The sequence below is a fragment of the Octopus bimaculoides genome, chromosome 2, assembly GCF_001194135.2.
Source record: "Octopus bimaculoides isolate UCB-OBI-ISO-001 chromosome 2, ASM119413v2, whole genome shotgun sequence".
NCBI lineage: Eukaryota > Metazoa > Mollusca > Cephalopoda > Octopoda > Octopodidae > Octopus > Octopus bimaculoides.
This window is the reverse complement of record NC_068982.1, coordinates 29,941,696-29,958,089: the sequence shown is the minus strand read 5'-3', so window position 1 is coordinate 29,958,089 and position 16,394 is coordinate 29,941,696. Positions and strand designations below refer to the sequence as shown.

The 16,394-nt window shown below is 34.7% G+C and overlaps 1 protein-coding gene and 1 non-coding gene across 2 annotated transcripts in view; both read right to left on the bottom strand.

Moving 5' to 3' along the window:
• LOC106878420 (probable ATP-dependent RNA helicase DDX49) overlaps positions 1 to 12,362 on the bottom strand; it is a 608,416-nt gene extending 596,054 nt beyond the window's left edge. The window contains exon 1 of the mRNA XM_052976052.1: positions 12,181 to 12,362. Coding sequence (XP_052832012.1) covers positions 12,181 to 12,325 — 145 coding nt within the window. The 5' untranslated portion in view covers positions 12,326 to 12,362. The remainder of the gene's footprint in view (positions 1 to 12,180) is intronic.
• Positions 3,282 to 3,396, bottom strand: LOC128247193 (U6atac minor spliceosomal RNA). Its single transcript, XR_008263592.1, has one exon. It is a non-coding gene; the product is annotated as a U6atac minor spliceosomal RNA (small nuclear RNA).
• Positions 12,363 to 16,394: the final 4,032 nt, after the last annotated feature.

Genomic DNA, 16,394 nt, shown 5'->3' with positions numbered 1-16,394 from the left:
ATTCAATACTGAATTGTGGTTTTGTTCAATCGGTATTTCAGTCAACTGTACACATCAGCAGATTGAGAAGAAATGGCTGTTAGTGGTATAAAATAACAAAAATTCCAAATTTCACTAATGCCATAGAATATGAAAAATCACAAATTTTTATTTGCTTCATATTGATTGGTAGGATTCATATTCATAATGGGTTTCCAATTCTCTCAAATGTAAACTATATGTCACATGTGAAATTTTAAAACGTGTGAACAAATTTGTTTTGTATTTCATAGATACTGAGAATTTTTTTTTTACTTTTGGTTACTCTGTATTAAAAAAAAATTTTAATGTTTAAATACTTTTTGTATTTTCCTCCAAATAACTTGTTTATTTTCTTTGGTTCTTCTCAGATGAAAAAAAAGTACCAGCAAATTAAAAAAAAAAGATTGTTATTATCTTTTAATAAAGCCAACAGTAAACATTTGAAAGAAAATCCCACTTTGCGTGTTATCTATTGTAAACATTTCGAAAATTGTCCTTGTTTGAATGGTTTTAGCTCAATTTAGTTCTCTACCTCAGAAAAAAAAATTCTATTTAGCAATTGTAAACATTGGGAAGTTTATACTTAGTTTAAATAGCTTTATTTGTTATTTTAAACATTAAAAAATAACTCTCAGTACATTTGATGTAAATGTCTCTGATTAAACATAATTTTTTTTTTAAAGAAACATATTTAGCTTTAATTTTAAGGTACACTATGATGAAATATATTAAAAAAAAAACTAAAAATATAAATCTACTGGAACCTTTGGAGGTCAAATTTTATCATAATTGTTCAGTGATTATTTACATTTGACTACAAGAGTGACACATTGCCTATTGCACAAATGCAAAGAAATCTTCATTCAATAAATATAATTTTCTATAGTTGAACATTATTCTATTATCATCCTCCATAAATTTAAGGAAGATATTTGTTGTCATTAACGACAGCACAAGCATAAAAGAAATTATTCTTCAAAATTATCCCTGACTTTGAATCATAGCATAGCAATCAATAAGCCAATAAAAATGAAAAGAAAAAAATATCAAAATCTATTTGTGAATTTTCAAATATATCCTAAATAAATACTGAAGACATATTGAGCAAGTCAGTCAGGCTTGTGATCTGTATGTAGCTATTAACTTCGAAAGTTGTATTAGGCTTTGGTCTTCTTGCTTCAAGAAGTTAAGTTACAGCCATCCCTTCCTAAGGTAGGCAACCTTATTTCAAGTCCTTAGCTTGGTCAGCTACCTCCTCATCATGCACCCTAATAATTTTCCATCCAAGGTATTTTAAAATGCAAAATTATATATTTATATATGTGTTGTAATTTTAATTCTGGTTGAGAAACGAAACAATTGTAGGTGAATATGTTAATTAATTAATCAATAAATGTGTATACATTAGATTTCTCTGTTTTCAAACTCAGTTATATATATATATATATATATATATACGCACACACTACACACACAGGGACAGATATAACTGTGAGGTTTTCTTTTTTGCTTCACAACCTCATGATACCCACCACTATCTTGCAAATGGAATTGCATGCATCTCTGTATGTATTCTCAACGGTTTTTGTCTTCTACTACTATCCTCCACACTCACCACAGAACATTTTAACCCTTTAGCCACACCTGGCTCAGGTATCCTAAGAGTTTTATGTTCAAACTGGGAAGATCCAGTCTCTCACACCTACCCTACAATGTCATTGAAAAATAAACAATCACATCATCCAAATCTCAAAGGTACAAGATAATGCAAAATTAATTCTCAACAATGTTAATAAATAAGGATTATATTTGACTGCTGAAGGGATTAATCTAATAAGGATTACATTCTGAATGCTGAATGTCTGTTCCTTTATTGAGTGTACAGGACTTTAACCCTTTAGCATTTAATCCAGCCATATCCAGCTAAAATATTCTATTTGCATTATGTTCTAACTGGCCAGATCTGTCATCTCACACCTACCCTACAATGTCATTTTGAACATAAACAATCACATCACCAAAATCCCGACATTTCAAGATAATGCAGGATAATGGTCTAAAATACTTGGGTACTTACTTAAGGACTTCCCAGGCTAATCACCATTTATGCCAGGCATAAAAAACCAGCACACCCAACCAGTGGCAGAATACAGGACTTAAACTCAGAATGTACAAAACCAAAACATGCTACAGAGCCACATGTCTGCTGATCTAACATTCCATCGGTCCATCATATCAGACTGGTAATATATTTATCAAACCCAAAAGGATGGAAGGTAAAATTGACTTAAATGGGATTTGAACTCAGAAGGCAACAAACATGAACAAATACCACAAAGCATTCCATCTGATATATTCAAATAATAGAATATATAGAAGCATCATTCTCCATCTCAGATAGCATTTATAGATCACCATTTTTTTGTAGCCACAGGATTTCATGGACTACATGTAACCATTGGATCCACTTTTCTCCTAATATGCTTAATAGGAACTCTAATAAACCTCTTCTCCTCCTCTTCGGATTTGAAGCACAGCTTGATACTGACACTTCGTAGATGTAGTATGATTATTTTTATATACCTTCGTCTATTGATGAGGTTCATAATTACACATCATAATTACATTACCATTTTAATAACTCTACAAATGTGCCACTGACATTTATCAATTCACATTCCATGTCTATAGCAGTCCACATCTTTCCTCCATACAACAGCTGCTCCTTTTAATACATATCCAATCCAAACCTGTTTTCCTTTCAATAAAGGAAAACATTATACACCCACTGTACCATGCATACCTCATTTCCTTACTAGCCAGAGTACTTCTATGTACTCTATGCCTACATGATTATGTTATACATTATATTTTTTTACCTTTTACTTGTTTCAGTCATTAGACTGCAGCCATTCTGGGGCACTGCCTTGAGGAATTTTAGTCCAACTAACTGCTGCCAGTATTTATATTCTTTTTAAGCCTGGTACTTATTCTATCAGTCACCTTTGCTGAACTGCTAAGTTACAGGGATGTAAACACACCAACACCAACTGTCAAGCAGTTGGGTTGGACAGACAAAAAGACACACACACACACACACAAGAGGCTTCTTTCAGTTTATATCTACCAAATCTACTCACAAGGCCCAAGGCTATCATATATCATAGAAAACACTTGCTGAAGTTGCCACACAGTGTGAGAGAACCTGGAACCATATGGTTAGGAAGCAAACTTCTTACCACACTGCCATGCCTGCACTTAAAGAAATAGGTTGCTCTGCAGTAGAAAGCAATGCCCATATGTGTTAGAAAGATCAGATGATGTCTTCCATCCTTGTCGAGGGGAGTGCTAACCATCTCTCCTTTTTAGCAACACAAATATTCTTGACAAGTACTTCATACTGTATGCTTTTCTCAGAAGAAAGGAGTTAAGTTTTTGTGGAAGTTAAAATTTATTGTGCCAAATATTAGTTACAAATTTTGGCACAGGGTAACAAATTTGGGGGAAAGATTAAGTTGATAACATCACCCAATGTGGGCTCCTGGCCTTGCCAGCTGCTATCAAGCCATCCAACCCATGCCAGCATGGAAAATGAATATTAAATGATGATGATCATGTAGCTTTGAGAATCTGGCGATGTAACTTAATTTTTAGAATGACATGGTAGGATTGGTGTTTGAGGCCAGATCTGGCTGGTTTGAACATAAAACAGGATATGGCCAGTTTAAAAGTTAAAGAGTTAATAATGGCAAATGATATGAAAAAAAAAAAAAAAAGTTCTCTTATTCATACAAATACAGAAAATGACATAACAAATAAGAAAAATACCTCAAATTTAGTGAGACAGATAAAACCTATATTGAGATATTCATGTGCAATAATCGAGACAGAATCAATGTTTACATTCTATATCAGTAAACATATCTTGTTTCCTTTCCAAAGATTTTGGGGGGTTAAAACTCAAGAGAGAATACAAGTGTTTTCTGTATCTGATCATATATGTACACACACACACACACACACACACACACACACACACACACACACACACACACACACACACACACACACACACACACACACACACACACAAACATGCAACAGCTTTTCTGTATTAGTTTTGTTTGTCTAATTTTTACTTTGAAAATCATGGCAGTTAATTCATTCATAATTTCCCATCATAAAAGTGCAGAATGAAAAAGAAGAGACATTAAATGTTATTTCACATTTTCACATGTGACACATTTTACAATGGGAAAAGTGAAAAGCCATTTTGAAAATGAATCAATATGGAGCATATAAAAGTGGAAAGGACACATTAATGTATATATAATATATTTTTTTTTTAAATATCAACATCATCATCATCGTTTAACATCTAAGTGAAAATTCAATTTTTGTTAACAAAATTTAATGTTGTGATATGCTATTTTCTTCATTTTCCTTTTTTAGAATGCCCTAAATATTAAAAAAAAAAAAATTATAATAAAATACATGTTTTATCCTATGTTTTGCAAATAATTAAAAAGGTTTCACTTAACAGCAAACAGTTTTAACTTAAATGCCAAGAAATCATATTTAGATATTAGTTTTGGTAAACCTTAAAGAATCAAGTGTAGTTTTTTTTTTTTTTTGTAAATGTAAAATAAAAAAGTCATGAATTTTCTGTGATAAAATTAGCAATGTCAACAATCAAGCAAGTTTCCTGTAGTTCTCCCATGTCAGTACAAAAAGGAGCAATTCAAATACATTACAAGTATTCAGATATAATGTGCATTAGGTTTTACTAAATCTAAAAATTATGAGTGCACACTATTCACAACTACTAAATGGTATTGCTCTTGAACACAAAGTTCTAAATAATGTTTCTTGAAGATTTATTGCAGCACATACATAATGTCTTAGATAATTCACTCTAGGCATTTTACATGCATTGGATGTTAAGCTTAATGCAATGTAACGGCTGAAAGTTTTGTAGATAGAATGGACAGTGTCTGGGCTGATTTTGTGGTTTCTAGCCCCAGCAAGCATAGGACAGAAGTGTACTCCAAGTTTGCCGAGTACATCTTCAAGCAGTATCCAGCATCTGTCTTTTGTGGTTGGCCAATTAAAGGTAGTATTGGGTCCACTGTGATGCTTGAAGTTCACACATATATGTTCCAACCACTTTAACAACAGCTTTCTTCGTTTTGGGAGAAAGCAGGCGCTCTTATGGGCTAGTCGTTCATTTCAGAAATTTTTACATTATTATACAGAGTATTTTTTTGTGGGAGGGGGCTTAGAACCAATATAATTTTTTCAAAATACAAAAAAAAAAATAAAATGCTGATATATTTGCTTTCCAAGAGAAGCTGAAAACTTGTTTATTATAGTAATACTTACCTGCTTAGTTGACTGTTAAGGCCATATTTATATTTGGTCGGTGGCCTCAGGTTGAAGTAAAAGACCTAAGAACTTGCCATATTTAAAATCTATACAACATTACAAGATAGAATTTACAGTAGCACCTTACAATATCAGTGTAGCCGATGCAACATTTTAGTATGGCTAAGATTTCATGTGGTCTGAAATGTGATAATAGTCTGAAATGCTGAAATGTGATAATGAAATAAACCTTGTAAGTATTAACGCAATACCTTGCTGTATTCAATGCAATAATAAAAAGTAGTTGCTTCATACCTGTTTTTTTTTACACGGTGCTAAAATAAAGATGCAGCCTCACAAAATGCATAACTGACGCAACTGTTGCATCAGTTACAAGATCAACATTAATATTCAAGAAAATATAAAGTACCGAGTATAAGAATAAAATCCCTCCTTACACCATGTCATAATGGTTGCATTGTTTTAAGGTAATTTTTTGTCAGGATTGTGTAAATCAAACTTATGCCAAAACAAATTCTAATGGCCACAGTAAATTCTGTTTTTGCTGACAAGCAGGAAGATCTCCCACAAAATAACAATGCCAAACTGTAGTTTTACTCTAGTTCTTCCTGAAAATACATTTTTGCAAGATGGGAAGTTTACTTTTTTCAAGGATGGAAGTCGATTCCTACCTTACATCCTTGCACTCAAATTGTCATTTGCTAGGCGAGATCCAAGATGGCTGCTCTGATCACATGACAATAGTCTCACATCTAGAATTAATCATCATCATCATCTAATATCCATCCTCCATGCTGACATGGGTATGATGGGTCAACAGGATCCAATGAGCCACATGACTACATCAAGCTCCACTGTGTGCTTTGGCATGATTTCTATAGCTGGATGCTCTTCCTCACACCAATACCAAATCACCTTATAGAGTGTAGTGAGAGCTTGATTGTAGCAGTATCACTAGTGAAATCACCAAGTAACTTATAAGACAAAGAATGCAAAAAGCTCCTGCAACCAAGTGGGGGTGCAGTAGAAAGGGATAAAATATGATAAAGGGACAAGGGCAGCTGTCTTGCTGTAGAAGGGGTAGATGCATTATATAAAGGTAGGTGGGAATAACTAGAATGAGAGAAATATTGAAGTGAAAACTATCAGAACATATCAAACAGGAAATACTTAATTTCAAATCAATTTACTTTGTAAAACCAATGACTTATGCGGATTGCTGTTTGACTTTCGGTGAAATTACCGAACGTACATACAACTGTAAATGAATATTTGACATAAAAATAACTTGACAATATTCAGTTTCATTCATGAAAGTACATTTTATAAATCAACTGAGTTTTATCACTGTTTCGCACCAATTATGCAACATCAAAACAAATTTTTATTCCAGTCGGAAATTCCATCTTCTCTTAAGTATATTTTTTTTTTGTGTGTATGTGAGTGTTTTTTATTCCCCCCACCCCACACCAGATTTTACATCCATTAAATAACAGGAAAAAAAGGAAGTAAATTACAACTTAAATAGAGAATGTGCTTGATAAATAGATTAACAGTTTTCACTTCCTCTAACAAAAAAAAAAAATTGTTAAGTTTCATTCTATGTAACAAAATGTTATGACAATAATGTTGATGATGATAGTGAAGAAAGTAATATTAATAATAATTTGAACAGTCACTGAAATGTGTGACTGAACATCCGCAGCAATTTTGGAAACATTTGATAATATATAAATACTAATGGATTTACATTAGTATTTTCATGTATGCACATCTTCGTAGTATTTCTCTGATCACGCTACTTTTACAAAAATGACTGATGTTTATGACTGCATTCAAATATATTTATGTATATATATATATATATATATATATACATATGTGTATATCTCCATTATATGCACATGTTGTTTGACCCTCAGTCCTCGTATTATCCTGGTGCTGTAGTTAATGTAGTCAAGTAGTGTATGGTTTGGAAGATTCTTCCTTTTGTGAATGAGGGAAGGGTTTAAGCTCATTACATCACTCAGTTTAATACTCCCCTCTTGGCCCTTGAATACTTGTAAGTGATTGCTCAGCAGCCAGCAATAAGACAAGGCTCCTGTCTATATGTTATCAAGAATTCAGTGAACAACACCCTCCAAACTCACTTTATAGTCAAAAAGTAATACTAAATCCTCAGTAGTTAGAGCATCAGGCTCACAATCAAGAGGTAGTGAGTTCAATTCCCAGACTGAACTGGATGTTGTGTTCTTGAGCAACACACTTTATTTTATGTTGCTCCAGTTCACCCAGTTGTAGAAACGAGTTATGCCAAACTGTATCAGCCTTTGTTTTTCCCTTGGGTAACATTAATTGGAGGGGGGAGGCTGGTATGCATGGGCGACTGTTGGTTGCCCATGCATACCTGGACTTGTGCCTCAGAGAGGAACTTTCTAGGTGCAATCCCATGGTCATTCATGACTGAAGGAGGTCTTTACCTATTATTTTTTGGCTAACCTAATCATTCACCTACTTTATGTTCAAAACAGCCAGATCCAGCCTCACACACCTACCCTATAATGTCATTCAAAAAGAAACAATCACATCATTGAAATCTCATAGCTACAAGATACTGCATGATTAATTTAAAACAATGTGAATACATCTGACAGAGTAATCTGAATGCTAAAGGGTTAAACCCACTGCAGAATTCTCCCTTCTCTAGTAACCATTGATTCCTACATAACTATTTATAGACAAACCACACATTCTGTTGTCCTCCAAGACACAATCACTGTGTATTCATGGTCCGTCTCTGCTGACCAAGTTCCACTCTATACTGTAACTTCACTCTGAACGATAGGATCAGTGCATCTGTAGATATCATTCTTCCTGTTATTAATGAACAAAGATTTCTACTTACTTCCCACCTCTAAATATATCTCAAGAGTTCCCTTCACCACTTTATATAAATTTACTTCCTCAACCATTCTATAAATCCATCAGTCAATCAACAACTTTTCAACAGCAGAAGACAGCCATCTCATGTAATTCCACGCTTTGAAGACATCAACCACAACACTACTCACAGCTCCACTTGTCTCTCATACTAATCCCACACTGAAGTGCCAATGCAGAAACTGAATCTTAACAATCTTTAACTCATTTGCTCTTTATTTTATGGCACAAACTTCTTGTCTTCAAGTGTTTTAAACTAAAGTCTTCTGTCAAAATTTTATGATAGTTCCAAACACCAGCTTTTTAAAGAGAAAGTTATTTTATTAGATTCGTTCTTTTAAAAATTAACTGAAACAAAAATATATTTCAACAGAAATATGGAGACAAAAAAGTTAACTCCCTACATCTATAATTAGTTTCATGCCCTCTGTACATCCCTGACTGATGCACAGTCACTCCAAACATCCTTAAACCCTTTGATACCTGCCTGAAACCATCTCTGGCTCTGTAGTACAAATGTCCTGTTTTCAAAAGTTCTGAATTAAAATCTTCTGCCAAACCTTAATCACAATTTATGTTCCCAATATTAGCTAAATGATAACTAAGTTACTTTACTAAATTCTTTGTTATATTTGAAATTAATTGAAAGAAACACAAAGTGTCTCAACAGAAATAAGGTAACAAAAGGGTTAATCTCTCTCCCTCCCCTCCTCCAAATTTAATCCCTACCAAAGAAATACTGACCATGTTGCATCTCATATCAAAACACTATGCAATAGGCCTTATGGCACTTCATTTCAGCTGACTTGCAGCATCCTATGAGTTCTGCTCTACCCATCCCAGGTAACACATGTTTTATCTCTGAACCATCAAAAACAGCTTAGCAAGTGGATTGAACTAATTCTTTTCAGCCATATCTCTCTAGATCCCTGACACAACCAAAACTCAGCCTCCAGTGATTCAGTTAGTGGTTGGCATTAGGAAGGGGCATCCAGCTGTAGAAACATTGCCATATCAGATTGGAGCCTGGTGCAGCCTTCTGGCTCGCCAGCCCTCAGTCACACTGCAGGCAAGGGACACAGCCTACATGACATTCCAATTAGACAGCTTTTACGCAGTCAACACAACTCCTGTAGGGCCACCAAGTAAAATGTTCAGATCTTCATGCATTACACAGTCTGCCAAACTGCAGTCAGTCCTTTTGTTCTCTTGCGAAAACAGATCTCTAATGACTTTTCAAAATCCTCTTTCCTTTCACTTCTCAAACATTATGGACATGTAAGCAGAAGCCCTATAGAGAAAGCCTCCACATTTGCTGCCTTATTTGCATCTAAATCTGCACACCAGGTTAACTCTCCTCCAAAACAATCCCTTTCCATTCCACCAGCCACACCACCACATGTATGAGCGCATGTATCTATATATACACACATCATATGTGCACAGGGTACGAAAGCATCCCCAGTCACTTCAAAACACTAAGATTACAAGCCTTAACAAGGTCTCTTCTATTACCCCTAAACAATTCAAGCTAGAATTAACTCCTATCCTTATGAACTTCTGCAATATCTTTCATTCACGATCAGTAGTGATATATTCCAATGTATGAAAACATACTATCTCAAAGCCCCAATCTCAAAAGGCAACCACTAATCCAATCACATTCACTTCCAATAACTCAAAGATGATGAAGCAAATCTTTAATAACAACTTTCTCCAATATTTTGAATCTTTCTCTCTTCTTAATGACCAACAGTGTAGCTTCTGTTAGGCCAGATCTATTGTAGACCTACTCAAGTATATCACTCACTAATGAATCTATTGCTCTTTATAAATTTCAACATTAGCTCAGCATTCATCTATGCTTGGTGTGCAAACTTCCAAGCAAAATTACATGCCTGTGAATTCCATCCTTCTCTGTTTCTTGTCAAATGACACCATCAAAGCAAGTGCTAATGCAATTCCAACAGGCAAACATTTCAACGATAGCATGCCTCAAGAGTCCAACACACTCTTCCTCTAATACAGCAATGACTTACAATACTTGCTATCACCCTAACAATGCCTAATGCTATGAGGATGGGAAAACCATTTTCATCATCATCATTTAACGTCTGCTTTCCATGCTGGCATGGGTTGGACAGTTTGACTGAGGGCTGGCAAGCCAGAAGGCTGCACCAGGCTCCAATCTGATATGGCAATGTTTCTACAGTTGGATGCCCTTCCTAACACCAACCACTCCGAGAGTGTACTGGGTGCTTTTTACACGTGACCGGCATGAGGGCCAGTCAGGTGGTACTGGCATTGGCCACGCTCAAAAGGTGTTTTTTACATGCCTTTCCTTCCATAATTTTCGACACCCAAACACCATCCACATGAACTTTAATACCTCACACCAAACCTGTACAGATGCTGTGAATAGAGAGCTTAGAAACATCCTCCAATATGATCAAGCCAATCTTGTCTTCTTCAACAGCCCAAAGGTACAATCACAACACATTCACAAAACATAATTGTATTACCACACCACTACATACAGAACCTACAATTATGGAGAAAATGCTAGACCTCAATATCTTTATGGAACCTTCCACCTGGTTATCAAACTTCCTCAACATAGTAAATACTGCATCACAAAGGTTAGCCATCCTCTTCAGTAACACCAACAGCTTTACAAAACTCAAATGACACCTGCAAGGAGCAACTACTACTACTACTACTACTACAGACATCCCAGATTGCATACTATAAAAGACCACTCGTTTGCAATGAAGTCTCTGACCCATAAGCGTGCTATCACATCATACAGCCTTTTCTACTGTTTCTACAGTGGCATCTGCTCTTCAAAGCTGACTAGCGTCGGGCCACACAGGCTCAAACACTCCCGACTCATTCCTCTCGTCAGCCATATTGTATCCTTGACCTCTTCACCAGGTATGCCTATGGCTGAGAGAGTACATATGAGAAATGTAAAGCGAATTGTGGTTAATTGTTGCCAATAAAAATAACTATGTTACATTATCAAACTTCCTTCGCTTCTTTCTTATCCATAGTCACTGCACATTTGTTTACATTTATCTGATGTAAAAAAACCTCCCTCCTCCCATAAGCCACACACTTCAAGCTTTCAATTACGCGCTTTACATACATCACAATTACAAAGTAAATATAATGGGTCTCCGTGAAAATCTAACCACTTCCTGGTCATTTTTCTTTCTCATGAAACAGGGAGAGATATTCCGAAAGTTGGCCAAATAAAGTATACATCCCCAAGTTTTAGTAGCTTAGTAATTGGGTACAAGACCACAAATTTTGAGGGAAAGTGTGTAATTGATTTAATCTACCTCAGTATGTCACAGGTACATTATTTGCAAATTCCAGAAGAAAAAAACGCAGCAACCAACAGTAAAACAAAACGAATATAACAAGACCTACCATTAATCTATTATAAATCTTCTTGATTATATATATACACATATATATATATATATATATATATATATATATATATATATATAAGGAAAGAAAGTTTTTAAGTATATCTTGAACTTAGGCGAATGTTGTCAAATATTCATTGAATTAAAAAAGTTTCATAATTAGCACTGAAATAAACGAAACCTTAAAATATAGCCAGTCCTACGAATACAAATATTTCAGGGTATCATATATGTATTAAAATCATTTATTTTAACTGTCACAAAAGAATTTTAAATTTAACACCTGATCAAATGGGGGAGAAAAAACACGTGTTGGTATAAACAACATTGGCGTTGTAAGTATAGCAACAAACACACAGCTAGTCGTGTTTCCCAAATATTTCAAAATGTACATTACCTTTCAAAATTTCTGGAATACAGTTGATTTGTATGGGAGTCGGCCTGGAAATTCCAACCACCTTACACTGATCGACAAGCCACGAATTAATTCCAAGGTCTTTAAAAGTGGTAACAGCATCATCCACGTGCTCTTTGTCAGCCATTTTTGTTGTGGGTTGTCAACAGCCTCGTTTTCAATAAAATTTTGTTCATTCATAAACCGGTGTCGCGTAAAAAGTATCACCCATACGTCGCTTAGCCATTCAGAAATCGTAACTTAATGGCTTAACATAGTATAAAAGGAAGAGGTTGAAATATCTATACCTCCTAATCGTTGTGGGTGTTTTAACTTTCTGGCTACACTCTATAACAATACACACTTTGGTATTTCCTTATCTTTATCTTGTTATTTCTCGCTTTTATTAGTTGTTTGTTATGATTAGCATTACCGTTGCAGTGGAAAGTATTTACATAAAACGAAGGTCTCTTCACGTGTCAACTTCATGCACATTTTGTTTTTCTTCGATTATATTTTTCATGACATACCAGGTTTATTTTATAAATATTTATAATGACTTTTACTTTAAATATTATTAAATTACATTTATTTTACTCCTTCGACGTCATTAAGATAGTGTATGTTTACCTGAGTATAATGTAAACATTAGAACATAACTACACAATCGTGCCCCACCAACTTTGTTTTCTCGCAACTTTCATAACAGTGGATATATAGCAATGAAATATTCTACAAATACCTTTCAGGTGATGTTGATTACGGTTATATTGGAATTTAACGTGGGAAAGTGGTGTGCAAATACATATACGTACAAACACACATATCTACAAAATGAATTTTGAAAAAATTATGCTATGTCAGTCAGCGTGTATGTGTGTCTATCCACCACTTCTCTCCCAATATTCCAATATAATCGTACTCTACACAATCTGAAAGGCATTTGTAGAAAATTTCATTTGAAAATAAAAATTTGTTTGAAAGTTACAAGGAAGTAAACTCGGCAGCGGTGGGGCATGCTTGTGCCAACATTAGAATCTACCGAAACTATTGATCATCTCCGTCGATTATTAATGAGTATGAATAGTTAAAACTGGAATAAATCAGTCGGAAAGTGAGGGGAAAGGGTACTCCCCGAAACTTTTGGTTGTTTATAGAAAACAATGTGCTTGCTGTCTGTTTATACCAGAAGTTTATATTGTTAAGACAATCGCTTTTTCTTTCCGTGCATTGTACCCTTACTGACATTATCCAGTTATGTTCATGTACGAGTAATTTGGCTGCTATTTTTAACGTTGAGGTTACCTGCTTGGTTCGCAACGCAAAATGATTATATTATTCATACAGAATGCGAAAGGAAAAGTATGTTTAACACCAGGTCAGCGGCTATGACCACTTTTTTTTTTTTTTTTTTTTTTTTTAATTCAAGTAGAATCTATTCAGAAACTTTAAAATTAGAGATGTACATAATACACAAGAACAAGTTTGGCGCAAGAGTAATTGTGGAATTTGTGTTATGCATGATATTTATATAAAGCAAAAACAAATTTTAGCACAGGCCTATAGCATCATCATCATTATCATCATCAAAACCTGATGTAAAGAACAAACAAATAGTGCAAATAAACAGGTGCAAGCATTGCTGTGTAGTAAGTAGCATGCTTACCAACCACATGGTTCCGAGTTCAGTCTCACTGCATAGCCTCAAGCTGACCAAAGCCTTGTGAGTGGATTTGGTAGACGGAAACTGAAAAAAAGCCTGTCATATAAATGTGTGTGTGTCTGTGTTTGTCCCCCCCACCACCATCGCTTGACAACCAATGATGGTGTGTTTACGTCCCCATAGTTTAGCGGTTCGACAAAAGAGACTGATAGAATAAGTACTAGGCTTACAAAGAATAAGTCTTGGGGTCGATTTGTTCAACTAAAGGCGGTGCTCCAGCATGGCTGCTGTCAAATGACTGAAACAAATAAAAGAATAAAAGAATGTTTAATTGACAAAAAAAAAAACAAATATAACAATATTTGTTTCAACACATGATTTCACATCAGGAATCTTGCAAAATACATAAATGTATAACTTAAACAACAAAAGGGCCATAAGGCCCCTGGTTGAAAACCACTGATAATTAACAGAAACATTACAATGATCTTTATCATTTTATGAAATTTTGATTAGATCTCATTCAGTCAATCATTATAAAATAGAACCATTTTTTTTCTTATAACAAATAATTTAACTATTGACATGTGAAAAGACATTCGAGCGAGATCGTTGCCAGTGCCGATGGACTGGCTCCTATGCAGGTGGCATGTAAAATACACCATTTCGAGCGTGGCCATCGCCAGTACCGCCTGACTGGCCCTCGTGCTGGTGGCACGTAAAACACCCACTACACTCTCGGAGTGGTTGGCATTAGGAAGGGCATCCAGCTGTAGAAACTCTGCCAAATCAGATTGGAGCCTGGTGTCGCCTCCTGGCCCACCAGTCCTCAGTCAAATCGTGCAACCCATGCTAGCATGGAAAGCGGACGTTAAACGACGATGATGATGTGAGGAATATAACCAAAGTCATTGATATCTAATTAAACTAACTAGTGTATTATAATCATTCATGCTTGATGTTACTCATTAATGAATTAAAACCTTGTCCTAAACATTGTTGGGGAAGTTGTTAACTACTAGGATTTGATAATCTAGAAACTCATAGTGAAGCTTTTACAATTACATTTATTGAATTTGTATGGAAAAGAACTCTGGAGAAGGTTGTGATTTTTGTCAAACAAAACTTTTATTCTTTTCATACACAGAAAAAAATAAATCCATTTCTAGCTATAAATAACAAAATGATGAGAGAATTTGAATGTTATTATTCTTGGTTTAACTGCAATAGTAGTCAAAAAGTTAGCTATTGGTCATTGTGTTGCTGTGAGCAATCGTTCATTGTGGTTGTTGTCAGCAGCTGTTCATTGTCTGTCTTCTGTCTAATCTCTGTTGTCTCTCAGTGCTCTCCTTGCTGCATCTTGAAGCACTCTGTCAAGTGGTCAAGGTATGCTGAATTTATACTGATGGATAGGGTCAGAAGGAAGCTCACCAAAAGATAGTCATCATGGGAACCTTCTCTATGTAAAGTTGTGATTGGTCAGATTCTGTTGATCACATATATGTAATATTCTAGCAAATCGCAACATTGGATGTAGTGATGTGACTGCTGGACATTCCCGCTACAAACTAAAACAAGTGAAGAATATTACTGTGAACACAAAAAGAAATCTGGGAAAATTGGGCTTTCACTCTTTCTGAGAGATTATTAAATGGTTTCTTTAACTTTTCACTGTTTGGTAGAATTTTAAGGGATTCTGTATCATATTTTCTGGCTTATAAATCAAATTTTTCACACCAAAATTTACAACAAAAAAAAAACAGGGACCTAAACACCAAGACAACTTTGGAGGACAAACATTCCATGTGAAATGTAGCAGGATTTGGGAAAATAGTGATGTAGTTTGAATGTTTATACTACATTTTAACACTCTATTCTATGCCAACTTGTATGCCAGAAATATGGTAAAAAGAATAACCATCATTGAAAAGAAATTATTTACTGAAATCTGAAATATTACCTTCCTTGATTAATCTGTTCATTAAAGATTTAGTTATCCCAATGAAGGCTGAGATGATTTTCTTCATCTTTTACATCATCTATCAGCCAAGAATTTTTGTTTAAAGCAATATTAAATTTCATTAACTTACCCAAAAGTTTCTTGAGAAAGAAAATGTAATTCACTGTGTTTTCGAAAAAAATCAGTTGAAATTATTGAAAGATGGAAGAACAAATTGATAAAAGAACAAATATCTCCCTAACATGAAATATGAAAAGACTATTTTCAAATGAATAAATCAGGAAGACTTACCATTATAGGATACTAGCTGTTTTTCCCGGTTTCACTCTAGCAGTGTGGTGGATTTGGTTAAAGGCTATTTCCTATGTATATTTTGAATAATAAAAAGAACTAAAAATTTAAAAAAAACAAAAAAAAGTAAGAACAACCCAAAAACAATACGATGCTAAGGATTTTGCGGGTCGATATTGTAAAACTAACTTCACGTGTGTACCCATAGCCCCATGTAGTCACGGAACCTTATTTGTGGTATAACCTCGCCTTAAAAGAAAAATATATGGTAGTGCGGTTGTATTGGCGACACAGGAATGTTCA